General features: G+C 60.4%; 1 protein-coding gene across 7 annotated transcripts; it reads left to right on the top strand.

Moving 5' to 3' along the window:
* The first annotated feature begins 683 nt into the window (after positions 1-683).
* NARF (nuclear prelamin A recognition factor) lies at positions 684-26,143 on the top strand. 7 transcript variants are annotated; one of them, XM_051838812.2, is made up of 12 exons: positions 684-840; positions 1,128-1,211; positions 3,179-3,322; positions 8,773-8,905; positions 13,205-13,339; positions 18,753-18,871; positions 20,030-20,159; positions 22,320-22,383; positions 22,735-22,791; positions 22,941-23,078; positions 23,182-23,339; positions 24,931-26,143. In XM_051838812.2, exons 1-12 carry the CDS (start codon positions 814-816, stop codon positions 25,170-25,172), a joined length of 1,431 nt encoding a protein of 476 aa, XP_051694772.1. In that variant the 5' UTR covers positions 684-813; the 3' UTR covers positions 25,173-26,143. The 7 variants fall into 7 exon arrangements, with proteins under 7 accessions (XP_051694772.1, XP_051694776.1, XP_089174665.1 ...); XM_089318539.1 differs by lacking the exon at positions 1,128-1,211 and adding an exon at positions 4,488-4,565 and having other exon boundaries at positions 717-840; XM_089318540.1 differs by lacking the exons at positions 684-840; positions 1,128-1,211 and adding exons at positions 2,520-2,717; positions 4,488-4,565.
* The last annotated feature ends 1,285 nt before the right edge of the window (positions 26,144-27,428 follow it).

Genomic DNA, 27,428 nt, shown 5'->3' with positions numbered 1-27,428 from the left:
GAGTGCACCGGCCGGGTCCCAGGACTCCCGAGCGCCCTCGCGTGCCGCCGGTTTTGCGCGGTTCCAGTCAGCTCCGTGGGGGACGACAGTCTCCTCGAGCTTTGTAAAGTGCGGCCCTGACCAGTACCCGCGGGACTCAGGCCAAACACTGACCGGGCACCCGGTCAGGGTTCTCGGACCGCAGCGGCCGACGGAAGCGGGCCCTGGCGGGGACCCCGGGGCGGGCCGGCGGAGCGCGGCGCTCCCGCGCTCAACGACACGAACGGAAAACGCCGCCCTCGTGCCGCCCGGCTGCGTCCACGCGGGCCAGCGGCGCTCGCCGCGCACGCGCACTTCCGCCCGGCCGGCCTACGTGCCGCGCGGCAGGGCGGCCATGGCGGCGGCCAGAGGCGGGTGTGGGGCCGAGCGGACGACGCGCGCCCCCGCCGCAGGCGGCTCTCCCTCGGCCCCTCCCCCGCGCCCGTGGCTAAGCAGCCCCCGCCGGCCCGCCCGAAGCGGAAACCCTCGCGGGAACCGGCCCGGGACCCCGCGGCGTCGCCCGTCGCATTGGCTCCAGGGGCGGGCCCGCCTCTTTCCGGCATCCTCATTGGCCGAGACCCAGCCGTGTGGGGCGGGGCCGAAGCGCCTTCCGCGCGCTCCTACTGGCTCAGGGTGCGGCTCGCCCTGTCCCGGCGCTCTCATTGGCCGGGCGCAGCCGCCGGGGCGGGGCCCGCCGCAGCGAGGACGACAAAGGGCTGCGGGCGGCGGGCGCCGCGTCTGCGTCCGCGCTGCTCCCCTCAGGCCGAGGCGCCGGCCTCCGCCCGCGCGCTCCAGATGAAGTGCGAGCACTGCACGCGCAAGGTGGGCGCGGACCGCGGGGCCGGGGCTGGGGCGGGCCGCGTGCGGGTGGCGGCAGGCTCTCGCGCGCCCGTCCATCCTTCCCTGTCCCGCAAAACGGTCCCGAGCCTTCAGCCCGGGACACCGAGACCGAACCTCGCGGCGGCCCCGGCCGGCCGAGGCGGCGGCGCTCCTCGGTCCGGAGCGGGCAGCGCCGCGGGGTCGCCCTCGCACCTGCGGGCAGGTGGCCGAGCCGTGAGGGAGGGCAGCGGCAGAGTCGTCGGTCAGTGACGCCCCCTTGCCTTTTTAAGGAATGTAGCAAGAAGAGCAAGACCGAGGACGCGGAGGATGTGTCGGCCGAGGCGAGCGCGAGCCCGGCGCGGGCGGGCGGAGAGGTGAGCGTGCGCCGGCCGGGGCCGGCCGGGGCCCGGCCGCCGTCGCCTCTGTTCGCGGTTGCTTCTCTTTGAGATGCTGCCTGGCCGGGAGTTGATGCGCGCTCCGAGCTGCGTGTGCTGTGTAAGTGCCGCCCCAGCGGCGCGCGGAGACGCAGCCGTCACGCCTTCCACGGAGGGCCCCGCGAGCGCCGGCGCTGAGCGCTTCTGCCGCGACCTGCGTCTGGCGGGCCTTCCTCTGGGCGCACCCCTGCGCGGAGCTCCAGCCCCTTCGCTATCAGTGATGCGGGGGGTTGAGGCGCGCCCCTCCCGGGTTCTGCGAGGCTGAGATAAGGCACCCCCAGCCTAGGTGGTTGTCTCGGCAGGTCGGTGGTGGGCACACGGACAGCGCGGGCGCGCAGGGCGGGGAGAGCTCCGAGCCGGTGTAGCAGCCAGCCCGGAGGGTGTCGCACACCCTGACCCGCTCAGTGGAGGGCAGTGGGCGATCGCGAAGGCCCCCGGGCTCGGGGGAGCGCAGGTGTGTGTCAGTGCAGGTTGGAGGGAGCCGGGGAACAGCTGGGGCGCAGCTTTGGCGGGGCACGGGACCTGCGTGAGCCAGCCAGAGCGGCAGAGCTAAGAGGCTGTACCCGGGCGCGGCGTTAGCTCCACAGGCCCCGAGCTTGGGCTGGAGGCAGCACAGGCCCCTGTTGCTCTGGACAGAGGCGATAGGCCAGGTGGTGGAAGGGAACGGCGCGTGCGTTTAGGGCAGGAGGGGAAAGGGAGGAATGTGACAGGTGCGGGAGAGCCGGCCCTGCAGCAGGAGACGCGGGAGGATGGCGAGTTGGTGCAGCTGGCCGGGCCTCGGGCTTAGTGCAGCACCGCGCGCCAGGCTCCGGGAGCTCCTTAGAAGTACAGGCTTCTGGGCCCCACACAGACCTCCTGAATCACCGGTAGTGGAACAAGACCCCCAGTGAGCAGGCGTCTCGGGGCCATTGGGTCATTTCCAGGAGGAGGCAGTGGGCTGAGCTCCGTTCAGAGTGGCTGTGGGGGAGAGGGCACCCGAGCTGGCTCCTGTCAGTCCGTGTTTAAAGGGGAAAACAACAGCAAACGGGACCCGTGGCTCAGGCTCTCATAATGTGTTGAAATGATTCCAGTGGGCTACGTCCGTCCGCCCAGTAGCGAGCACGGTCTGTATGCGGCACGTTCTGGGGTGTGTACTCTCAGACCGAAGTTTGTACCCAGGAGGGCTGAGCACGTGGAGCCCGGGGGGCAAGGCGGTTGGTGGATGAGGGTGGTGCTGGCAGGTGTCAGGACCTCCCAGCCAGGGCCATTCAGTGAGCCCAGAGCTGGCTGGGGGTGTGTCCCAGAGTGTGGCAGTCCCAGCCAGGGCCGTTGTGACTGGGCGCGATGGGGAGCACACCCACCAGCTTGAACCTCTACATGGGGGGCGGCTGTGGAGGGCTCTGAGCAGAGTGCAGATGCGGCTCCGTCTTAGCAGATTCTAGGGAAGGAGAGGGTGCCGGCGTCCAGGTGAGACCAGGGGTGGACAGACGGGCTTCAGCTTCAGCGAGGTGGGGGCCCTGAGCCAGCAGGGAGCCGTGCAAGCTCTGAGCCTCTAGGGAGAGGCCAGGACTGTAGGCACCCCAGGGAGCCGGGGTGGGGGCAGCTCAGGTTCTAGCAGAGCTGTGCCCCAGGCCCTGCTGAGCAGAACTGCAGGGAGGAGAAGCCGGGCGGGCGGGGCTGCTCCCAGACCCTGCCTTCCCCGAGGACGTGGGGCAGGCTTCCACCTGGCGGTTGTCTGCAGGGTCTCCGGCAGCGTCACCACGGGCTGGGGCCTGTGTCCTTGTACGGCCTCAGGCTGCTCGGAGGTGGAAGCTGCCTCCTGCCTGCTGTTGTCGTGTGGGGGGGGGGGGGGGGGGCTCGTGCTCCGCCCTCCCTCGCGCCGTGTTCTGAGGTGAGGCGTCCTCCCAGACCTCGATGTTCTCTTCCAGAAGGGAGCGTTCCACAAGCTGGCTGATGCCAAGATTTTCTTGAGCGACTGCCTGGCGTGTGACAGCTGTGTGACTGCAGAGGAGGGCGTCCAGCTCTCCCAGCAGAATGCCAAGGACTTCTTCCGGGTCCTGAACCTTAACAAGGTACGGTGTCCAGGGCTCGCTGGTGCTGCGGCGGGGGGTGGGGACATCACTTGCTTGTCCCAGCCCTGTCCCTGTGTGGCTACGCCCTGTCCCTGAGCCTACGCCCTTCTCCATCACGGACACAGTCCCCGCACAGTCACACTCCCTCCCTGACTCGGCAGTGGGGGTGTGGGTGGGGGGCTGCTGTCGCCCATCGGGCTCCCCTAGCTGAAGGGGAGGCCTCAGCCAGGTGAGGTCAGGTGTCGTGCCCACAGTCATGGGCTGTCAGTGCCTCTGAAGCTGTTTGCCGAGGTGGAGGTCGTGGTCTTCTCATTTATTTATTTGAAAGGCAGGGTTAGAGAGCTTCCATCTTCTGGTTCACTCCCCAGAGGGCTACGAGGAGCAGGGCTGGTCCGTGTGAGGCCACGAGCCGGGACAAACCTGTGCTCGCGGGATGCCTTGGTCACAGGCTGTGGCTTAACCTGCTGTGCCGCAACGCTGGCCCCGAAAGTGCGTATTTCACTTTCTCCTTCTAGCAGTGGCGCTCACACATGGCTGTGTCCAGTCCTCCTGACACGCGACAGCAAACTCACACCTTTTCCTAATGTGTTGAGTAGAAAATTTTATCTAATTTGCATTTTTCTGATTATAGAGGCTGAAGATCTTTAATATGCTTATTGACGATTTTTTAAAATATTTATTTAGTTGAGGCAGAGTTACAAAGAGAGGGAAAGAAAGAGAACGTGGCCGGCGCTGCGGCTCACTAGGCTAATCCTCTGCCTGCGGCGCCGGATTCTGTCCCGGTTGTCCCTCTTCAGTCCAGCTCTCTGCTGTGGCCCGGGGAAGGCAGTGGAGGATGGCCCAAGTGCTTGGGCCCTGCATCTGCATCCGTATGGGAGACCAGGAGGAAGCACCTGCCTTCGGATCGGCGCTGTGTGCCGGCCATAGCTACCATTTGGGAGGTGAACCAACGGCAAAAAGGAAAACCTTTCTCTCTGTCTCTCTCACTGTCTAACTCTGCCTGTCAAAAAAAAAAAAAAAAAAAAGAAAGAAAGAGAAGTCTTTCATCCTCCGGTTCACTCCTCAAGTGGCCGCAATGGCTGGAGCTGGGCCAATCCAAAGCCAGGAACCAGGAGCTGCTTCTGCAGGGGCCCGAGGACTTGGCCATCTTCTGCTGCTTTCCCAGGTCATCAGCAGGGAACTGGATCGGAAGTAGAGCAGCCGGGACTCGAACCAGAGCCCACAGGGGATGCTGGTGCTGCTGGTGGGTACTTAACCGGACAGTACCGGCTCTCTTTGCTGTGCTGTTTGTCTGTATGACGTTTCAGAATTACACTCAGCTGCTAGTGACAAAACTCCCCGTGGCATTTATCAAGTCGGAAGTCGCTCTGTGGAGGAGTCTGGAGGTGAGCGGCTGCAGGCTCAGTGGGACTCCGTGACGTCCTCAGGACCCGGGTTCCCGCCGTCCTCTGTGTGTCCAGCCTCAGGCCCTCGGCCGCACACGCTGCACGTGGGTTTTGCCAGGCTGGTCACCGTGTTTCGCGTGAGAGGCGGAGAGGGCTTTCATCTGCTGGTTCACTCCCAGTGCTCTCGCAGCTGAGACAGCCAGGCCGAAGCTGGAAGCTGGCACTCAGTCCAGGCTTCCCAGTCTGGGGAGCAGGGGTCCCACTGCTGGATCCGTGGCTGGCCGCCTTCCAGGAAGCTGGAGTCGGAAGCCTGAGCCGGGTCTGGAAGCAGGCACACTGCTGCCGGGGTGTGTGTCCTGCTGGCACTCACCCACCACGCCTGCCCTGTATGTGGCTTTTCAGGAGACTTGCGTATCTTCATTTTCCTGACGCGATCGGCCAGGTCTCACGGTGGTGACGGATGGCACTGCTGTCTTGTCCTGACCGGTAGTGGATGTGCTGGCCGGCTTCACTGTTAAGTGGAAGGCCTGTCAGGGACTCGTGCCCCCGGCCACCGGCACCTCGGCTGTCGCGGCAGGAACCCGGATCAGGCTGGCGTAAGCCACAGCTGAAAGGCGGGAGGCAGGAGAGCCGCGCTGCTCGAGGCGTGCTTGGGACGGGCGTGAGGAGCCCTTCTCCCTCCTGAGCCCTGCGCTCACACTGAGCGCTCACGGTCACAGGCTGCTCCCTGAGGAAGACTGAGGACTGAGCCCTGCACGCCCTGCACGCGCCCAGGGAGGCGTCGGGCGGAGGCGGAGTCTGCTTCCTGGGGCGCCTCTGCCTGCCTCTGCTCGCACAGCCCTGGACTCCTGGCTGTGCACTGGTGTTGCGTTTGTGATGTCAGCCGCAGACCCAGCTGCTCTGGGCTTGCTCGTTTTCGTTTGTTTCTAAGATGTATCTAAGTGTTTAAAAGGCAGAGTTCTCAAGAGGCAGAGACAGGTCTTCCATCTGCTGGTTCCCTCCCGAAATAGCTGCAGCAGCCAGAGCTGGGCCAGGCTGAAGCCAGGAGCCTGGAACTCCATCCAGGTCTCCCACACGGGTAGCAGGGACCCAGACACCTGGGCTGACTGCTCCTGCCAGGTGCGTTAGCTGGGACTCGCACCAGCTCTCGGGTTCTGCCGGCATCGCAGGCACTGGCTTTGCCCTCCGTGCCACAGTGGCAGCTCCGCCATTGGCTTTCTGGGAATGCTGGGTGCGCCCGAGGATGGTGTGCTCCAGGGCTGGCCCTGATGGTGTCACGTGGGCTTCTCAAGGGGTCCGCAGGGGACAGGCAGCCTCCGACCGCCAGTATTTCCTGCTGTCCCGTATCACACAGCAGCTTCGGCCTGCTTGTCTGTGGGTGGGGTTGCTGGCACAGTGCCCTCAGTTCCTTGGTAGACCTGCGGGGAGTCGCCCGTGAACCTCAGCTCTTGTGCTGCTTTGTTTTCCTTTCTCATGAGCCGCTGCTGCAGTCACCTGTGTGTGTGTGTGTGTTTGACAGGCAGAGTGGACAGTGAGAGAGAGACAGAAAGGTCTTCCTTTGCCGTTGATTCACCCTCCAATGGCCGCCACGGCCGGCACACCACGCTGATCTGATGGCAGGAGCCAGGTGCTTCTCCTGGTCTCCCATGGGGTGCAGGGCCCAAGCACTTGGGCCATCCTCCACTGCACTCCCGGGCCACAGCAGAGAGCTGGCCTGGAGGAGGGGCAACCCGGACAGAATCCGGCGCCCCGACCGGGACTAGAACCCGGTGTGCCGGCGCCGCAAGGCGGAGGATTAGCCTAGTGAGCCGCAGCGCCGGCTGCAGTCACCTTTGGTTTCTCGCTGACGTCTGGGGTAGGGATGAAGTGTGGAATCTGATTGGACCTTCTGGAATCAAGCCAGAGCCAGGACTTGAAGCCAGGCCCTCTGACAAGGGGGTGTGTGTCCCAACGGGCAGCTTACCACCAGGCTAAATGCTTCCCTGTGTGTGGCATTTTATTGGACTTTGGTAATGTTCCCACGTTTACTGGGCTGTCTTAGGGCTTTTCAGCTTATTGGCTACAAGTAAGTTTCGTCTTTTCGGACGTCCTTGCTCTCGCTGCTCCCTGGTCACACCTGGGCAGCCCGAGAGGCGTCACTCCGCGCACTTGTGGTCCACGTGCTCCTGGTTCCCGGGGATCTCTTCTGGCAAGCCTCCAGCTTCAGATTCTGCCTTCAGGGTGTTGATAGCCTTGGGACTTTGTGCTCACCTGTTTTTATTTATTACCTTAATTTAATGTATTTTATTCATATTCTGTATGTATGTATTTATTTATTTGAAAGGGAGAGAGAGGGAGAGAGATCTTCCATCTGCTAGCTGAAATAGCCGGGGCAGCGGTGGGGGGGCGGGGCGGGGTGGGGCTGGCCTGGTGGTGTAGGTAAAGCCGCCTCCTTTAGTGCTGGCATCCCATATGGGCGCAAGCTCAAGTCCTGGCTGCTCCACTTCCCATCCAGCTCTCTGCTGTGGCCTGGAAAAGCAGTGGAAGACGGCCCAAGTCCTTGGGCCCCTGTACCCACGTGGGAGACCAAGAAGAAGCTCCTGGCTTCGGATAGGCCCAGCTCCGGCTGTTATGGTCGTTTGGGGAGTGAACCAGCAGGGGCAAGACCTCTCTCTCTGCCTCTGCCTCTCTGTAACTGTGCCTTTCAAACAAATAAATAAATCTTAAAAGAAAAACAGCTGGGCTGCATTAGGCCAAAACCAGGAGCCAGAAACTCCATCGGGGTCTCCCACGTTGGAGGGAGGGTGGTGTCCAAGGCCAGCACTGCTGCCTTCCCAGGCTCCTCACCGGGAGCTGAATGGGAAGCAGCGTAGCTGAGACCTGAGCTGGTGTTTCGATGTGGGATGCCATGTTGCAGGTGGTAGCTGGCCCTGGTGCTTGTGTGTTTCAGAACAGTTTATATGAGAGGAGAAGTGCGTATTCCTTAGAAACGTGATGGAACGTGTCACTGAGTCGCTTAGCTGAGTGATTGTTGGGAGAAGACTCTAGACACCATTTCGTTGTGTCTGTGTTTAGTGTTATTGGGTCATTTCAGCGATTTATGGGCCAATGTTGTAATTTACATTTTCCTTTCAGATTATCCACTTCTGAGGCAGAATTTGGCACAGCAGTTAAGACGCCCGTTGGGCTGTCGGCTCGGGTTTCGGTCCCAGCTCCGATTCTGATTCCAGCTTCCTGCTAGTGAGCGCCCTAGGAGGCAGTGGGTGATGGCTCCCTGATACCTAGTGGGAGACTGGATTAGTTCCAGGCTCCTGGCTTTGTTCTGGCTCAACCCTGGCTGTTGCAGGCATATAGGGAAATGAGCCAGTGGATGGAAGAACTGTCAAATAAACTAGTTATAATTTTAAAGGATTATTCATTTTATATTTATTTGAAAGAGGAGAGAGAGAGAGAGAGGGACAGACAGAACTCCCACCTGCTGGTTCATTCTCCAAATGGCTGCCAACAGGCAGATCTGGGCCAGGCTGAAGCCAGGAGCAGGAGCTGCTTCTGGGTCTCCCATGGGTGCAGGGCCCAAGCCCTTGGGCCATCTTCTCCTTTTTAGGCACATTAGCAAGGAGCTGGAGCGGAAGTAGAACAGCCAGGACTCGAACCAGTGCCCACATGGAATGCCAGCACTGCAGGCCACAGTTCAACCAGCTGCGCTGTAGCACGAGCCCCTGACTTTTTTTTATTTTTATTTTATTTGAAAGGCAAATCAAACCAAAACCAGGAGTCAAACTCCGTCCTGGTCTCCCATGTGGGTGGCAGGGACCCAAGAACTTGGGCCATCATCTGCTGATTCCAGATGTTCCGGCATTGGTGCCAGTGTCCTAAATGGTGGCTTAAGCTGTGGCACTGTGACACCTGCCCATGTGTCGTGTGAATCCTGATGTTTTTGTCTTTTTCTTAATTCTGCTTGCCAGTGTTTGTTTTATTAGTATTTGCATAGGACGGTGATCATGTCGCTTGTGTGAACTTTGCATTAGGAGGTCTGCTCCCCGCTGTACAAGGAGCACATGTGTGACTTTCCTCTGTTTCTTCTAGAAATGTGATACCTCAGAGCACAAAGTGCTGGTCGTGTCTGTGTGCCCGCAGTCTTTGCCTTACTTTGCTGCTAAGTTCAGCCTCAGTGTAACTGATGCCTCCAGGAGACTCTGCGGCTTCCTCAAAGGTCTGGGTGAGTTACCTCTGATACACCCTGGGTGGGTGGGTCATCTCTGATACACCCTGGGTGGGTGGGTCACCTCTGATACACCCTGGGTGGGTGGGTCACCTCTGATACACCCTGGGTGGGTGGGTCATCTCTGATACACCCTGGGTGGGTGGGTCACCTCTGATACACCCTGGGTGGGTGGGTTACCTCTGATACACCCTGGGTGGGTGGGTCATCTCTGATACACCCTGGGTGGGTCATCTCTGATACACCCTGGGTGGGTGGGTCATCTCTGATACACCCTGGGTGGGTGGGTTATCTCTGATACACCCTGGGTGGGTTATCTCTGATACACCCTGGGTCGGTTACTTGAGCTTCTGTGTGTTGATAACTTGAGCTTCTAAGGCCCTTTTTATCTCCAGCTCAGTTTTCAAGGGCAGGCTAGATAAGAAGCCTCCAGGAGAGTCTGGTGGTTGTAAATGGACCCAGTCCTGTAGGTCACGAAACCCAGCCTAAAACCCTTGGCGGGCGGGTGTCGCTCACTCCCTGCCATGGGCGCATGGGTGCTTTGTGACAGTGGGGGCTGACCCCTTTGGCAGCAGGAAGTGGCTGCCTGCCTGTTGTGTGGACAGGCACAGGTAGGAGCCCCCCCCCCCAGCACATCTGCCAGTCATCGTCAGCTCACAGTGTTTGTCTGATGGAGAATGGTGTCTGCCGTGGTGGGTGTCCAGTTTCCCAAGAGGCTCTGGAGAGCAGAGCAGGAAGGGAGCAGGCCGTGTTCCTTCTGTGGGGAGCACCGTGGAGGCCGTGTGGGGGCGCAGTGGGCTGTGTGCCTCTTGCGGCACCTGCATCTCAGACCGCCAGTTTTGAGTCCTGGTTCCTCTGCTTGTGGCCAGCTTCCTGCTGATGTATGTGGGGAAGCTAAAGTACTTTTATATATACACACACGCACACACGTGCACATGCACACACAGCGCACACTCGGCGCTCAAGGGCAGCACTGGGGTGAGCTGCGTCTTCAGGCTGGACTGGCCTGCGCCCTGCGAAGCCGAGCAGCCCGGCTTGTTGCTCTTGGTGTTTTAGAGCCCTAGCAGTTGACATGTGAATTCAGGACACCTGGGTGATCCGCAAGTAAGAGTTTTTACTGTGCCCCTGGTTTTATGGGATGGACTGTAGTGGAGGGTCTGTAGCCTCAGAAGCAGCCTGTGGGCCTCACTCGGGTGGGGTCTTGTTCTTCAGTGCTCTAAGTGTTGTAGCCAAAGCTGAGCCGCTGTTCATTAAATCATCCGTTCATGCTTTTGGCCTTAAAAAGCCAGGGTGGGAGCAGGCTGTGACCTGGAGGTCAGGGTCCTGTGGCAGACCTGCATCCCACATAGAACAGCTGCGTTCAGTCCCCGGCCCTGACTGGCACTTGACGCCAGCTTCCTGTTAACGTAGACCCTGGGAGCAGAGTGATGGCTCAGGACACTGGGCTCCCGCCACCCGAGTAGGAGCCCTGGATTGAATTCCCAGCTCTCAGCTTTGTTCCTGCGGGGCTGGTACAGTCATAGGGAGAGAACTATCAGATAGATGGTCTCTCTCTCTGGAAAATAAATAAATTTTAAAGCCTAGGGTAGCTTAGTTTTACCAGGGATGAGAGTTGTTGCATCCATATTGTCTCACGGTCAAAGACTCTATTTGGGGAGATTTTTTAAAATTTATATTTAAAAGTTTATATAATCAACCAGTGCCACGGCTCACTTGGCTAATCCTCCACCTGTGGCGTGGCACCCTGAGTTCTAGTCCCAGTTGGGGCGCCAGATTCTGTCCTGGTTGCTCCTCTTCCAGGCCAGCTCTCTGCTGTGGCCCAGGAGGGAGGGCAGTGGAGGATGGCCCAAGTGCTTGGGCTCCTTCACCTGCATGGGATACTGGGAAGAAGCACCTGGCTCCTGACTTCAGATCGGCGCAGCGCGCCAGCCATAGCGGCCATTTGGGGGGTGAACCAACGGAAGGAAGACCTTTCTCTCTGTCTCTCTCTCACTTTCTAACTCTGCCTGTCAAAAAAAAAAGTTTATATAATCAATAATCATATAATTGAGTATTATACTGTCTGCCCTCTATATGCATGGTTTCTGCAACCAGGGATTCAACCAATTGCAGATAAAAATACCCAGATGTTCCCTAAAGAATACAATATAGGGCCGGTGCCGCGGCTCACTGGGCTAATCCTCCGCCTTGCAGTGCCGGCACACCGGGTTCTAGTCCCGGTCGGGGCGCTGGATTCTGTCCCGGTTGCCCCTCTTCCAGGCCAGCTCTCTGCTGTGGCCAGGGAGTGCAGTGGAGGATGGCCCAAGTGCTTGGGCCCTGCACCCCATGGGAGACCAGGAGAAGTACCTGGCTCCTGCCATCGGATCAGTGCAGTGTGCCGGCCGCAGTGCACCGGCCATGGCGGCCATTGGAGGGTGAACCAACGGCAAAGGAAGACCTTTCTCTCTGTCTCTCTCTCTCTCACTGTCCACTCTGCCTGTCGAAAAAAAAAAAAATACAATATAGGGCCAGTGCCATGGCGTGGTGGGTAAAGCTGCCACCTGCAGTGCTCGCGTCCCATATCGGCACCAGTTCAAAACCCAGCTCTTGGCCGGCGCAGCGGCTCACTAGGCTAATCCTCTGCCTTGCGGCGCCAGCACACCGGGTTCTAGTCCCGGTCGGGGCGCCGGATTCTGTCCGGGTTGCTCCTCTTCCAGGCCAGCTCTCTGCTGTGGCCAGGGAGTGCAGTGGAGGATGGCCCAAGTGCTTGGGCCCTGCACCCGCATGGGAGACCAGGAGAAGCACCTGGCTCCTGCCTTCAGATCAGTGCGGTGCGCCGGCTGCAGCGCGGCAGCCATTGGAGGGTGAACCAATGGCAAAAGGAAGACCTTTCTCTCTGTCTCTCTCTCTCTCTCACTGTCTACTCTGCCTGTCCAAAAAAAAAAAAAAAAAAAGCTCTTTCTATGGCCTGAGAAAGCAGTAGAAGATGGCACAAGGACTTGGGCCCTGCACCCACATGGGAGACCCAGAAGAAACTCCTGCTTTAGATCGGCACAGCTCCGGCCGTTGCTGCCATCTGGGGAGTGAACCAGTGGATGGAAGATTGATTGATTGATCTCTCTCTCTCTGCCTTTTAAAAAAAAAAGATTTATTTATTTATTTTGAAAAGTATGGTTACAGATTGAGAGAGAGGGAGAGAGGGATCTTCCATCCACTGGTTCACTCCCCAAATGCCACAATGACCAGGGCAGGGCCAGGCCAAAACCAGGAGCCAAGAGCTTCTTCCAGGTCTCCCACATGGGTGCAGGGGCCCAAGCACTTGGGCCATCTTCTGCTCCTTTCCCAGGCCACAGCAGAGAGCTGGATCGGAAGTGGAGCAGCCAGGACCTGAACCAGCGCCCATATGGGATGCTGGCACTGCAGGCGGCGGCTTTACCTGCTACACACAGCAGTGGCCCCAGCAGAATTTTTCTTAATACATGTTTTCCTTTTTGAAGGCCCCTTACAAACATGGGTTTAAAATACTTTGCACCAAAACTTACATTTAAATCTAGTTTCCATGGATTTTTTTCTTTCAAGATTTATGTATCATTTGAAAGAGCCACGGAGAGAGGGGTCTTCCAGATGTTGGTTCACTCCTTAAGCGGCTGCAATGGCCAGGGCTGGCCCAGGCCAACGCCAAGATTCTGGACTGCACGAAGTTCTTCCGTGTGGGTCCAGGGCCAGGTACTTGGGCCATCTGCTGCTGCTTTCCCCGATGCGTTAGAAGGATCGGAACTGGGGCAGTCAGGACTGAACTGGCGCACTCACGGGATGCTGGCATTGCAAGTGGCATCTTAACACGCTGAACCACAATGAATTTGCTGTTTAAATTTGTCTTTTAAACGTAAGAAAAAATGAGTAGGGGGGAGGAAGTGCTTAGCTTCTAGCAGCGGGACTCTGTGAGCCCTGAGCCTGCTTGTCTTCCTGCAGGGGCGCACTACGTGTTTGATACGATAGCTGCGGGACCCTGAGCCCTGAGCCTGCTTGTCTTCCCGAGGGGTGCACTATGTGTTTGATACGATAGCTGCGGGACTCTGTGAGCCCTGAGCCTGCTTGTCTTCCTGCAGGGGCGCACTACGTGTTTGATACGACGATAGCTGCGGGACCCTGAGCCCTGAGCCTGCTTGTCTTCCTGCAGGGGCGCACTACGTGTTTGATACGATAGCTGCGGGGCCCTGAGCCCTGAGCCTGCTTGTCTTCCCGAGGGGTGCACTATGTGTTTGATACGATAGCTGCGGGACTCTGTGAGCCCTGAGCCTGCTTGTCTTCCCGCAGGGGTGCACTACGTGTTTGATACGACGATAGCTGCGGACTTCAGCATCCTGGAGAGTCAGAGGGAGTTTGTGCGCCGCTACCAGCAGCACGGCCAGGACGCGTGTGCGCTGCCCATGCTGACCTCCGCCTGTCCCGGTGAGCCACTCGCTGTGTGTCGGCTGGCGCACTGCTTCCCAAGAGTCCGAGTCTGGGGGCAGGTGGAAGTGGGGGCACCCACCCCCTCGACCTGCAGGCCCGGCCGTGGAGCGCAGCCCCCTGCACGGTTTGCTGTCAGCCGTTGTTAATTAGGAACTGAGGGTGGGTTGTGGGGAGGACCTGATGGCCAATGGTGATTTTTTTTCACTTACTTGTATTTCTCATATATCTAAGGTAAATATACTGTTCATTAAGAAAAACCTACTTTCTCTTAAAAGTATATATTTCAGATAGCCACATAATCAGATAATAATTTGGCAAACACTCATGTATCCTTTGTTGCTTAAAATTATAGAATAAAAACTTGCTCACATTGCAGGCAGCTGTTTAGCCCGGGGGTGCATGCATCCATGCCCCCATCAGGGTGCTGGTTTGATTCCTGTTCTGGCTTCAGTTCCCTCTAACGTGGACCGCGGGAGGCCCTGGTGACGGCTCAGGTGACTGGGTTCTTGCCGCCCACTTGTGGGAGACCTGGGTATCGCTGCTGGCTCACAGCCGCAGCCTGGCCCATCTCAGCCATTGCAGGCATTTGGGGAGTGAACCCGTGTGTGCACTCGCGCTTGCGTGCTCGCTCGCTCGCCCGCTCGCTCGCTCTCTCCTTCTCAAATAATTTTAAAAATACATTTTGGGGCTGGCATTGTAGCAAGTAACGCCACTGCCTGTGATGCTGGAATTCCATGTGGGCGCCAGTTCAAGTCCCAGCTGCTCCAGTTCCATCCAGCTCCCTGCTCACGTGCCTGGAAAAGCAGTAGAAGACGGCCCAGGTGCAGGGGCCTGTGCACCCACGTGGGAGACATGCATGAAGCTCTTGGCTTCTGGCTTTGGCCTGACTCAGCCCCAGCCACGTGGGGAGAGAACCAGCAGGTGGAAGATCTCTGTCTCTGTCTCTGTCCTTCCCTCTTGCTGTAACTCCGAATTAAATAAGTATTAAAAAATAAAAATACATTTTCACATTAATGCTCAGATTCTACCAGGGAGCGCTTTGTAAAGCGCTGTTTAAAAAAAGTTATTTATTTGAAAGGCAAAGTGACAGAGTGAGACCGTCCATCCACTGGTTCCTTCCCCCAGCCAGGGTTGGCCAGGAACCCTGTCCAGGTCTCCCACAGGGGTGACAGGGACTCAGGTCCTTGACCCATTGTTGCTTCCCAGGTGTCCTAGCAGGGAGCTAGGAAGTAGAGTAGCTGGGACTTGAATCGGCGCTCTAACGTGGAATGTGGGCATCCCAGCAGCTGCCTATTCTGGGCCGCAGTGCCCCACAGAGCCCTCTTCACTGTGAAGAGCCGGTGACTGAAGCCCTGGCGAGGTCTGTCTCGGAGTTTTCCGTTCTGGAAGGTTTTGAAGGTGACCCATAAGGGAGGAAGGAAGGGATCTGCACCGGCAGCCGCCTGCCATTCAGAAGCTGAACTCGGGAGGCCTGAGAGCCCCGCCGCCTGGCTGAGCTGCTCGCAGCCTGGGCCTCTGTCACCCTCCCCCATCACAGCTTGCCGTTCTTCTAGCATGGCGTATGTCAGCCTTCGCGCGTTAGGACTGGGAGTTAATAAAACAGAATGTCGATGGTGGGGTCACTGAGAACTTGGTGATACTTTCCACCCGTTTATGAAGCAGGAAACGGAAATTTGCCCCTCGTTCAAGAGCCACGTGGGCTGACTCATTCACCAAGGACCAGGCCTGCTGCGCTCTGCTCAGCTTTGAGCGGGGGTAGGCAAGTGCGCTCTGGGGCAGAACAGTGACTCACGTCTCTACCCCAGGTCCCAGCGTGCACCATCCGGACTCTGGACTTCGGCGAGGGGCCGCATCAGGCCCAGCGCTGCCGTCATCACACACCTAGGGGTTTGTCTGCTTGTCCTGGCGTGGGTGTGGCGACCCTGCCGCCAGCCCCTCCTCCCTCTGAGGGCTGTCCTTGGGGTCTGGCGTGGTGCCATGGGCAGCGTGGTTCCCAGCTCAACCCCATGGCCAAGAGGAGAGTGTGCTTTAGGGAGAGTGGTCTCCAGACTTTCTGTCCTCGGTGCCGCCACCAAGTGGACGGTATCTCCCAACACCAGACCAGCAAAACGCATCGTCTGTGGGAGGCCCTGTGGGGCGGATATGGCTGAGTGCAGTGGAAACAGTGCCGCAGCGCTGCAGGTCTCGGCTTGCGGACTGCTGTGTGTGACAGTTCACTGCAGGGTGGTTTCCCTCTAGGTTTGGAGCTTCTAGAATGTTCTCCCCTGGTCATGCTGTGCTTTCCTCTGGGGGCTCCTCGTCACAACTGCAGCTGCTGCACAGGTGCATTCTGCCTCCGGTGGTCAGGGCAGGATTCGGGGGATCCGGCTGGAGACCAGACCTTCCTTACACTCACGTTGGCAATGTAAGGAGAGGGGCCAGCACCCTGCTGAGCTGAGTTCACTTGGTGACCGGAATTGGGTGTGGGGTAGTCACGTACGGGGTCCCTGAGTGGCCTTCAGATTTAAGATGCCCGCAGCGCCGCATCCCATATGGGTGGCAGTTTGAGTCCCAGGTGCTCCACTTCCAATCCCGCTCCCTGCAAACGCACCTGAGGAAACAGTGGAAGATGGCCCAAGCCTCGGGCCCCTGCACCCCGCAGGAGACCTGGAAGAAGCTCCTGGCCCAGCCCTGGTCGTAGCGGCTGTTTGGGGAGCAAACCAGCGGGTTAAAGATCTCTTTCTCTCTCCCTCTTTCTCTCTCTGACTTTGCCTCTCAAATAAATTAATTAAAAATATTTTCCCTGGCAGCCACAGTTGGTCAGAGTCCTCATGGCCTGGGGGCGCAGGGACCCCACCACTGCCCACAGCGGCTTCCTCGGGCGGCATCTAGGCCTGGCCTGGAACACAGTGCAGAGCCGTCTCAGCCGGGCTCCACGTTCCTGCAGTCATGGTGCCACCTGCCAGGCTTCCCTGCCCAGTACCCAGCAGAGGAGGGGCGGGTGACTGAGCTGCTGGACATCTGGACTCTGGCTCAGGTCCGTGAGAACCCAGGGGTCCTCTCCTGCCCCGCCCAGAGCACCAGTGAGCAGAGCTGTGGTTGCGGTCTCTGCCAGCCCCCTGCACGCTTCGTCTTCTCACCTCGCTGGGGACGCTGACAGGCGCGGGGCCGCCACCCCCTGGTTGCGGGTGAGTGCTCTCCTCGTGCCCGTGCTGCCGCAGCCGCTGCTGCCGCCGCCGCATTCTGTGTGTGGCGCTGGCGCTCGGTGTTGAGGCCTGGATCAGAATTCCCCGGGGCACGCCGGGCTTTCTGGCCGTCGAGGTCCTTCAGATGCGAGGACTGGGGCCTCGTCTTCCTACCTGGAGCCTCCCCGCTGCGCTGTGCCTGCCCGCGGCCTGCGGCGCGATCCTCCAAGCTCATGGCCCTTCTGTCCTGGGGCGGAGCGGCCAGCAGGTGGCACACAGGACACAGCTCTTGTGCCTGCCAGGTGCTCTTGCTTTTTAAGGCAATTTTTTTTTTTTTTTTTTTAAGATTTATTTATTCATGTGAAAGGCAGAGAGAGGACTTCTATCCACTGGTTCATTCCCTAGATGGCCGCAATGGCCAGAGCTGTGCCAACTTGAAGCCAGGAGCTTCTTCTGGGTCTTCAACACGGGTGCAGGGGCCCAGGGACTTGGGCCATCTGCTGCTTTCCCAGGCCACAGTAGGGAGCTGAATCGGAAGTGGAGCAGCCGGGGCTTGAACTGGTGCCCATATGAGATGCCAGCACTGCAGGCTGTGGCTTTACCCGCTATGCCACAGCGCCAGCCCCCATTTTTTTTTTCCCCCAGTGGAAGCAATTGTGTGTGTGTGTGGCAAGAGCTATGAAATGTATAGGGGCTTGGGACAGCTGTCCCCATGGCCTGAGGGTTGGATATTTCAGTCGGCAGTGTTGCGTCTGACGAGGGCCTGAGCCCCTCTGCACCCTTTGGGCAACCTTCGCCGCCCGTACTGATCCCCAGGCCTCTGCCTGGCCAGGGTGCCAGGGTGCTCTGTGCGCACGTGTGTGTGTGTCCACGGGCCCAGGGTTGAAGATTAGTGTTGCCCACCTGAAGGTTTTATTGGAACATCCTTGATTCGTGCCCACCACACTGCACCCAGTGGGAGGCAGGAGAGAGCTGTGGCTCCGTGGAACTGTGAGACACGCAGGTGTCACAGTCTGGTTAGGGAGCCTGAGCGCAGACGGCTTCAGGTGGGATGGGGTGGGGGTTGTGTGTGAGGAAGCCATGGGGGAGCTGTGGCCAGGTCTCCCCTGCCTTGCCCTTGGGGCAGGCTCCAGGGAGGATGAGCTGGGTTTGGCAGAGCAGCAGCTGCCACTCATCCTAGCCACACGAGACGCTGCTGCATGTCTGGTGGCTGGCACAATGACCTGGACTTGGTGGGGGGCTCTGAGGAGCCCTGCAGCCCAGTGAGTGCTCCCTTCCTGCCGGGAGCTGTGCTGGGAGAAGCTGTTAGGTACAGAGGTCAGCTGACCGCGCCACCTGTGTCCACCTCTCTGGGAGCGGCGGTGGCAGCAGCATGGGAGACGCTCAGCTGGGCTGGGGACAGTGAGCACAACACCCGCCTTGCCCTGGTGGTTCATGATTTGGGGTCTGTAGGAAGGTACTTCCAGAAACTCATGGAAAAATGGAATTAAAAGATAAGTTTGTTGCAAAAAGAAAGTTTTTTTTGAAATTCTTGGCCGGTGCTGCGGCTCACTAGGCTAATCCTCCGCCTTGCGCTTGCGGCGCCAGCACACCAGGTTCTAGTCCCGGTCGGGGCACTGGATTCTGTCCCGGTTGCCCCTCTTCCAGGCCAGCTCTCTGCTGTGGCCAGGGAGTGCAGTGGAGGATGGCCCAGGTGCTTGGGCCCTGCACCCCATGGGAGACCAGGAGAAGCACATGGCTCCCGCCTTTGGATCAGCGCGGTGCGCCGGGCACAGCGGCCATTGGAGGGTGAACCAACGGCAAAGGAAGACCTTTCTCTCTGTCTCTCTCTCTCTCTCACTGTCTACTCTGCCTGTCAGAAAAAAAAAAAAAAAAGAAACTCTTGCATGGTTTTCTCCTAAGATGCGTTTTCCAGGAGCTTTGGAAGATGCCTTGTAGTTCACGTGAGCGTCAGCAGGTGGCGCGTGTGCTGGGTCTGAGGCTCAGGCCTTTGTACCCTTCTGTGGGGGCTGGCGCCTTGTGCCTTCCTCCTGTTGGAGCTCCTGCTGGGGTTCTGACGGGACCTCCCCCACCGTGTGGGTTCCTGGGACCCACAGCCTGGAGTGTGGTGGAGACGGCGTTGCAGATTCCTGACCAGACCTGAAACAGAGGTGTCCCAGCCTCCCCTGGGCAGCAGGAAGGTGGGAGGGGGCAGCGAGGAGCGGACCTGGTGGACTCACTCTCCTGTGGGCCTCCTCTCTCCCCAGGTTGGGTCCGATACGCGGAGCGGGTGCTGGGCCGCCCCGTCACGCCCCACCTCTGCACTGCCAAGTCCCCCCAGCAGGTCATGGGCTCCTTGGTGAAGGACTACTTTGCCAGACAGCAGGTAAGCTGGGGCTACTCAGGGATGGAGTGGGCACCACCGTGTTCCCTGGCTGTGGTCAGGCGGTCTCGGCCCCCAGGTGAGCACGGGCCTGTGGCGCCACCCCGTGCCCCTCCCTTTGTTAACAGCTTCATCTCCGTAAGCTCCCGTGTGTCACTTGGTGCTCACTTGCGCCGGTGCTGGGTTCAGGAGAAACTGCACACGTCTGGGATGAGGCCCAAGGCTTCTGGGACGGCCTCTCCGGGGAGACCCCTGTCACGTGACTCCCTTAGCTGCTTCTGTGAGATCTGCGGTTCCATGTGATGGGACTGCGTGCCCCCCGCCCTGGCCCTTGGCAGCTCCCGAGTCCTCCGTGACTCCCTCCGTCTCTGCAGCACCCATGCAAGGCCCCCAGCCGCTGGGGCCCCCTCTGTCCTCCTGGGGACAGCCACGTTCGGGCACCATGGGGTCTAGAGAAGCAGTCTTGCGGCCTGAGATCCTGAGACAGCCACACGGGCCCCGTTACTGTAGCAATGGGATGTTCTCTTGACCTGTTGCTCATCAGATCACCACAGCTGGTGAATTTTTAACTGATGTCAGGGCTGTGTGCTGTTGGGGAAAATGAGTCAGGGACATCTTTACCTGCTCCTTGCCCTGTCCCCACCTGTGGGGTCCAGCTGTTTCTGAGGCGTCTCAGGACTGCAGCCCTGTCCTGCCCGGCTGCAGTAAAGCTCTGAGTGTCCTGCAGGCGCTGGTGAGGGACAGCTGAGCCTTGGAGGCCTGGCCTGCAGCCTCTCACCTGACCAAAGGGTCACTCAGTGTCTGCTGGCGCCCAGGCTGTGTGGCCCGGCCCCAGGCGGGGTGGCCTGGGGAGCCCACGCCCCCTGCTGTGTCACCGCCATGGGCAGGCTCAGCTCCTGTCTCCCAGGGAGGCTCTTAGGCTGCTGGCTTGCAGACCCTTTGAGTCCAACTCGGTGGAGTGAGGCAGTGGACGCTCGTGGACACGGTGCTGGTGTGGTTGAGGTGGCAGTGGGAGCCAGATGTGGCTGTAGGAACCCAGGCTGCAGGGCAGGGCCCCACCACAGCTGCAGCAGCTGAGACAGCGTGGGTGGCACTCTGGGCCGGGTGCTGAAGCCGCTGCATTGTCTCCACCAGCCCTAAACGTGAGTGCTTCTCCCCCAGAACCTGTCTCCAGAGAAGATTTTCCACGTGATCGTGGCCCCTTGCTATGACAAGAAGCTGGAGGCTCTTCGAGAAGGGTTTCCTGCTGCCTTGCACGGGTCCCGCGGTGTTGACTGTGTGCTCACGTCAGGTGAGAGGTGGGCAGGGCCGTGCCTGGGCACTGGGGGCGTCCCCAGCTGGCCAGGCACACGGGGTCCGGCAGCTCTGGCCGCCCTCACGGGCGCTGACAGCCAAGGGCCCTGGGGCTCTGCCTGAAAGAGAAGCGCAGGGTCGTGTCGGGTCCTGCGTCCCCTGCCTCTTCCTCCCAGTGGAGCAGCTCATGCGCCTGCTGGGGCCACGGCTTGGCTGTGTCCCTCAGCCCCCTCCTCACAAGTCAAGTCTGCGCTCGAGGGCAGGGTGCACCTGCCCCGCGGCGCTGCTGGCACCGTCGGATGCTCGGAGCCAGCGGCAGCTCTGTGTGCCGGGATCACCTGGGAAGCCAAGAGTTTGTAGAAACCCAGGCAGCTCTGCTTCAAAGGGACTCTGAAAACAGGCCCTGTCTTGTTTAGGCTAGTGGGAGCTCGGCTTTCAAGAGACAAACATGGAGGGCAGGCGTCCACTCAGGAGCCGCAGGACCTGGGAGCAGGCTGACACCCCCAGGAAGGCCCCAGCCTGCAGGGCAGGAGGGGCAGGAGGGGCAGGAGGGGCAGGAGGGGCAGAGGGGCAGGAGGGGCAGGAGGGGCAGGAAGGGCAGAGGGTCCATCCCTGGCTGCTCGCAGGGCAGTAGGAGCCTCGCAGAGCTGCCCTGTGTTCTGTGTCTGAGGCCACAGACACTGGTTCCCTCCCCAGCGACTGCAACAGCTGGGGCTGGGCCAGGCCGAAGCCAGGAGCCAGGTGCTCCACCCGGGTCTCCCAAGTCCCATTAGCATGAAGCTGGATCTGAAGTGGACGCGTGAGACGCTGATGTTGCAAGTGGCGGCTTACCCGGCTGTGCCGTGGTGGTCTTAGAAGACTCACTTTGTCTGTCAGCTTTTCTTCCCGGGAATGCCTGTGTCGGGCAAGCGTTGTGGTACAGTGGTGAAGCTGCTGCCTGGGACGTCCATGTGCCATGTCAGGGTGCCTGGGCCTGAACCCTGGCTCCTCTTCCAATCCAGCTTCCTGCTGAGTGCACCCTGGGGGAGCAGCAGATGATGGCTCTAGTACGTGGGTTCCTGCCACGTGGGAGACCAGGGTTAAGTTCTGGGCTCCCGGGTTTGACCTGGCCCAGCCCTGGCTATTGTGGGCACTTGAGGGAGAGAACCAGAGGATGGAAGATCGCTCGCTCGCTCGCTCGCTTACTCTACTTTTCAAATAAATACATGTAGATATTTTTAAAAGCCCCTGTGTGAAATGAGAGAAAGTGCTTCTGATTTCAGTTGATCTCATTGCACCGTGGACATGACCATACAAGTGCAGCCGGTGTGTGTGGTCATCCTGTCCATGCGGGTTTAGGCACAGAAGTTACACTGGGAAGCAAAAACACGGAGCTGGAGACACTGTTTGCATAAATCCGTCAGTTCAAGGGCATAAAGAAAAATCAGACTGTTACATTTTATCCATGTCTTTTTTAATTTATTTAGGGGTCAGTGCCGTGGCTCACTTGGTTAATCCTCCACCTGCGGCACTGGCATCCCATATGGGCGCTGAATTCTAGTCCCGGCTGCCCCTCTTCCAGGCCAGCTCTCTGCTGTGGCCCGGGAAGGCAGTGGAGGATGCCCAAGTGCTTGGGCCCTGCACCCCATGGGAGACCAGGGGAAGCACCTGGCTCCTGGCTTCAGATCGGTGCAGCACCGGCCATGGCAGCCATTTGGGGGGTGAACCAAAGGAAGGAAGACCTTTCTCTCTGTCTCTCTCTCGCTGTCTACCTCTGTCAAATAAAAATTAAAAAAAAAATTAAAAGAGTTACAGAGAGATCTTCCATCTGCTGGTTCACTCCCCAGATGGCTGCAACAGCTGGGGGCTGGGCCAGGCCAAACCAGGAGCCAGGAGCTTCATCTGGGTCTCCCGCATGGGTAGCAGGGGCGCAGACACTTTGGCCATCTTCCACTGCTTTCCCAGGCCATTAACCGGAAGCTAGATTGGAAGTGGAGCACCCGGAACACAAACCGGTGCCCACGTGGGTGGTGGCATCGCGGGCTGCGGCTTAACCCGCTGCCACGACGCTGGCCCCGTCGTGTCTTCATTCTGTTACCGTTACTCTGTCCTTGAGGTGGGCGCCTGCTGCCTGTGTGGAGATTTCGCAGCCACGAGGTCCCTTCTCGTTTGTCTGCAGGTGAAATTGCTCAGATAATGGAGCAGAGCGACCTCTCTGTGAAAGATGCCGCTGTGGACACTCTGTAAGTGGCTTCTCGAGGTGGGAGGAGGCCCCCACCTGTCCCAGGGCCGCCACTCTGTGTGACAAGGCCACGTGAAGTGTGCGTGTGGCCACACTGCAGCCCCAGCCACCCTGTCAGCTTTGGAGTCGGATGCAGGCAGGGCCATGAAGGGGCTCAGGGCTCCCGTGGTGCAGCAGCCACCCTGTGGGGGTCACGTCTGCACCCTCCTGTCCCAAATACGGCACGTTGGCCCCAGAGAACAGAGCAGGGACTCCCTCAAGCCCTTTGGCCCTGAGAGAGCAGCTCCGGGCTTCTGGGTGCCTGCAGCGAGTGGCAGTTGCCGTGAGGCCAGTGTTGTGCGTTCCCTTGCAGCCTTCGGGCCCCAGTGCTGTGTTTGGTGGTGGAAGGCGAGACTGGAGTTTGCAGAAGGTCAGCTTCCCCAGGGCCTGGGGCTCCTCAGGCTGGCCTGGCACAGGCAGGCAGCAGTGGCAGCCGGGGAGCCCCGCCCTGGGTGGTCTGGTGAACTCTGGCGCCTTTAGCAGCAGTAGCAAAGCCCTTTGTTTCCTGTGCCTGCCGAGGTTTGGGGACTGCAGGGAGGAGAGAGTGGGGCGCCGTGACGGAGCCGGCGCCGACGGGTACCTGGCGCACGTCTTCAGGCACGCGGCCAAGGAGCTGTTCGACGAGCACGTGGAGGAGGTCACCTACCGCGCCCTGAGGTGTGCGGGGCGGGCGGGGCCGGGGCCGGGGCCAGTGCAGCCGCGTCAGGCCTGTCTGCGTGCACAGGCTCGGTCGCTCACATCCGCTCTGTTGACCTGACAGAAACCGGGACTTCCAGGAGGTGACCCTTGAGAAGAACGGGGAGGTTCTGCTGCGCTTCGCTGCCGCCTACGGCTTCAGGAACATCCAGAACATGGTCCTGAAGCTCAGGAGGGGCAGGCTCCCCTACCACTTCGTGGAGGTGCTGGCGTGTCCCCGAGGTGAGGCGTGTCCCCGAGGTGAGGCGTGTCCCCAGGTCAGGCGTGTCCCCAGGTCAGGCGTGTCCCCGAGGTGAGGCGTGTCCCCGTGGTCAGGCGTGTCCCCGAGGTGAGGCGTGTCCCCGTGGTCAGGCATGGGCCCCCGAGGTGAGGCGTGTCCCCAGGTCAGGCGTGTCCCCGAGGTGAGACGTGTGTGTCCCCGAGGTGAGGCGTGTCCCCGAGGTGAGGTGTGTCCCCGAGGTGAGGCGTGTCCCGAGGTGAGGCATGGGCCCCCGAGGTGAGGCGTGCCCCCCCCCCCGAGGTCAGGCGTGTCCCCGTGGTCAGGCGTGTCCCCGAGGTGAGGCGTGTCCCCGTGGTCAGGCATGGGCCCCCGAGGTCAGGCGTGTCCCCAAGGTCAGGCGTGGGTCCCCGAGGTCAGGCGTGTCCCCGAGGTCAGGCGTGGGTCCCCGAGGTCAGGCGTGTCCCGAGGTGAGGCGTGGGTCCCCGAGGTCAGGCGTGGGTCCCCGAGGTGAGGCGTGTCCCCGAGGTGAGGCGTGTGTCCCCGAGGTCAGGCGTGTCCCCGAGGTGAGGCGTGGGTCCCCGAGGTGAGGTGTGCCCCCGAGGTCAGGCGTGTCCCCGAGGTCAGGCATGGGCCCCCATGGGCTCTCAGCCCCAACCCATGATGGGCGTGGACACCCTCAGAGCTGGGTGTGATATCCTTGACACCGCCAGTTCTCTCTGTCCCCTCCCACCTGCGTGGCGTGCCTTAGAAATGGCCTCGCCCACATGTGGTACCAGGAGAGTCCACTGCCCTGTGGCTGCGGGTGTGGGGAACACACCGTGAACCTCAGTGTTGAGATGTGGGGACTGAGGCTGGGCCGGGTTCTGTCCTTGGTTGTCGGTGGGGGGCCCCCTGCGGGGTGGGTGCAGGAGGGGCGTGGTGTGAGCTGCGTGGACGGAGCATGGACCATCGCAGGTTGTGGGTGAGAAGGGGGCCCAGACGGGGAGGGGTCTTGTGACCAGGGGTGGGGTCGGACAAAGGAGCCCCTGGCTCGGAGGGAATCGGGGTGTTCACATCTCTCTGCGTGAGGGATGCCAGAGGCTCGGTGGAAACGCCAGGTGCGTCCAGCGCCCAGTGAGGCAGGGGGAGGGGGAGGGGCAGGGCCCGAGGGGCGGAGAGGACCGTCTGCTCTGGGCGTGGGCTCGGGCAGAGAAGCAGACGCTGTCTCTCAGCGACATGGGGCCGTGGAAGCCCCCGTGGACAGACCCTGGGGCCAGGCTGCAGAGGACGGGGGGCCGCTAGACATGGGCTCAGCCATGGCGGGAGTCTGCGAATTCTTCTAAGTGACTTTCTGCTGTCAGTTACGGCACGCTTGAGAGGAGGGAGGCGTGTGGTTGTTCAGGCCTCGGTGTTGGGTGCCACTCAGATGGCCCACCGCTGGCGGGACGCCCGGCTCCCCGCCCACGGTTCCCGCTCTCCTGGTGTGGTCTGTCCAAGGGAAGCTGGAGACGCAGGTGTCGGAGGCAGGCTCAGGCCACGCGTGCCCCACACTGTCTCCCCTAAAGCGAAAGCGTCCTTAGCGCTGCTGCCGAGGGCTCCCCTTGTGTGTTCCAGGGTGTTTAAACGGCAGGGGCCAGGCCCGCACTGAGGACGGCCAGGCGGACAAGGCCCTGCTGCGGCAGATGGAAGGCATCTACTCGGCCCTCCCGGTGCACCCCCCGGAGACCAGCGCGCATGTGCAGGCGCTGTACCAGGAGTGGCTGGAAGGCAGCGACTCCCCCAAAGTGCAGGAGGCGCTGCACACCACCTTCCAGAGCCCGGAGCACTGCACGGACAGCCTGGACATCAAGTGGTGAAGAGCCCGGCAGGCTGGGCTGTCTCAGCGTGGAGGAGGCCGCCTCTCGGGCCCCCGGGCTCTGCCGCGCCGTGTCGGTGGCCCCGTGTCACGTGGTGCTATCTTACTGTGCGTGGGGTTGGGATGTGTCAACAGGAGCAGAGGCGTCCCCGACTGAGTGCCCTTTTATTCTAAGATGGTGGGAGAGTCCCGGAGACTGACAGAACAGACTACACTGTTAGGTTTAAAAAAATCCAAAAAGTGTCCTGTGGAGAGCTGAGGTCCCCAGAGTTCTGATTCCCAGGCCCCAGAGGTCACTGAGGTAGAAATGGACGCAGAAGGCTCTGGGGCTGTGGGGGCTGGCAGTGCCTGGTCCCCACTGCCTTACCCAGGGTGGCTGTTACATTTACCCATTTACATCTCGGGGGGGGGCATCCTAAATTCTGCACAGTCACCGTCACCAGAGAGCAGTGGCCGCCACCCTGCTGTGGCCACCCTCAGCTGATGTGGGCTCAGCCCTACTGGAGACAGGGAAGGCCCCCCAGGTGGAGCGTCACCCCGGTGGACAGTCTGCCCCACAGGCCGTGGGGCCCCTCTGCACCCCTTCATCCTTCCCAGTGTCCTCGGCCTCAGACGGGACCTCACACAAGTGGACCCAGCTCATCCCCTCAGCTGCCCAGGGCCTGCTGCTGGGCGCCCGCGTGTCCACCAACGGCGGGCGGGCCGGCGCACCTGCAGCACCGCACAAGGGCCATCCTGGGAGGGCGCCTGAAGAGGCCCACGTGGTTTCAGAAAGAACAGGGGAGGTGGCCCCAGCCCCGTGTGTCGTGAAGCTTCTCGTTGGCTTGCCTTCATCCTGTTCCATGTCGTGTGTGCCTGTGTGCCGTCCAGGTAGACAACTGGACGTGCTGTGTTAAATGGGATATTTTTTTGCTTTCAATCCATGTACATAGCCTGAAGTAACTGGTGGTGGAATAAACAGTGGAAGAGTGAGTGTGGGTGCTGCCCCAGCCCGCACAAGACCCTGCACTTCCCCTGGTGTGCGGTCGGGGGCGTCCTCTCTCCCTCAGCCTCACCAGCAGTCAGATGGGGAGGGCTGCCTCCCAGTGACCACCGTGCCACGAGCCCCTGCTGCAGGTCAGGGTCCTGCCGTGGCTGATTCTCCGTGTGTGTGTTAAAGTAATTTTTAAAAAATATTTATTTACTTGAAAGGCAGCATTAGCGAGAGAAGGCAAGCTCTTACATGCTCTGGTCACTGCGCCAAATAGCTGGTCCAGGTCCAAGCAGGAAGCTCAGAGCTCCATCCAGGTCTCCCGCGCGGGTGCAGGGGCCCAAGTACTTGGGCCGTCTTCCTGCTTTCTCAGGCCATTCCAAGGGAGCTGGATTGGAAGAGGGGCAGCCAGGACCTGAACCAGTGCCGTATGGGATGCCAGCATAAGTGGCGGCTTAACCTCCGCCACAGTGCTGGCCCCCTGGCCTCTTGGCCTCCACTTTGTGAGTGAAGGAGAGCAGGTGCCAGGGCTGAACACCTCTGTGGACGGAGGCGCGGGTGGTCTGTGCCCGACACGGGCAGGTGGGACTCGCACCCCTGCAGACTGCTGGAGAGTGCGGTTTGGCGGGGTGGCCCCAGCGGAAGCCGGGAAACCGCCTGACAGGTGCCTGATGAGCACCTCGATGCTGTTGCTGGGTCTGTGTATGGCATAACCGAGCTGCGGCAGCCGGCAAAACAGCCAGTCGCCCATGTGGGAGATGGAGGCAGTGCGTGGAGGGAGGGACAGCTGAGCTCCAGGCACTGTGGGCGCAGCCCCGCTGGGATGCTCGCGTCACACCTGGGTGCCGCTCTGAGTCCAGCTCCCTGCTGAGGCACCTGGGAAAGCAGCAGCGGATGGCCCAAGTGTGTGGGCCCCCGCGCCCACGTGGGAGACCCGGCTGGGATTCCTGGCTTCAGCCCAGCCCAGCCCAGCTGATGCAGGCATTTGGGAAACAGGACCAACAGGTGGACCTCTGATGTGGGGGGTGGGGGCTGCAGTCCTGGGTACACCTGAGGCATTCTTGGGCTGGAAGGGGGAGGGGTGCTGCAGGCGCCCAGCCTGAGGGTGGCAGGTGAGGGCTCAGCCTCAATGCAGGTGGACCCTGGAGGGGTACTGGAGGCCCCCAGGTCTATAAAATAGCTACTGGGTGGGGTAGGTTCTACAGAGATTCGAACTCACATTGCTGGATTTAAAGTCCAGAGTGCTAACTGTTACACCATAGAACCCACAGCCCCAGGGCCCGCCTT

The sequence above is a fragment of the Oryctolagus cuniculus genome, chromosome 17 (assembly GCF_051225735.1).
Source record: "Oryctolagus cuniculus isolate XC-2025 breed Fujian yellow rabbit chromosome 17, ASM5122573v1, whole genome shotgun sequence".
Lineage (NCBI taxonomy): Eukaryota > Metazoa > Chordata > Mammalia > Lagomorpha > Leporidae > Oryctolagus > Oryctolagus cuniculus.
Note: the sequence above shows the minus strand (reverse complement) of the source record. Positions and strands in the feature narration are given on the sequence as shown.

Excerpts from the sequence above, each read along its gene's own strand:
- NARF (XM_051838812.2), top strand. The coding sequence starts at position 814 with ATGAAGTGCGAGCACTGCACGCGCAAG. Across the intron at positions 18,872-20,029 it reads ACTACTTTGCCAGACAGCAG|AACCTGTCTCCAGAGAAGAT; the intron begins GTAAGCTGGGGC and ends CTTCTCCCCCAG. Across the intron at positions 22,792-22,940 it reads GAGACTGGAGTTTGCAGAAG|GTTTGGGGACTGCAGGGAGG; the intron begins GTCAGCTTCCCC and ends GTGCCTGCCGAG.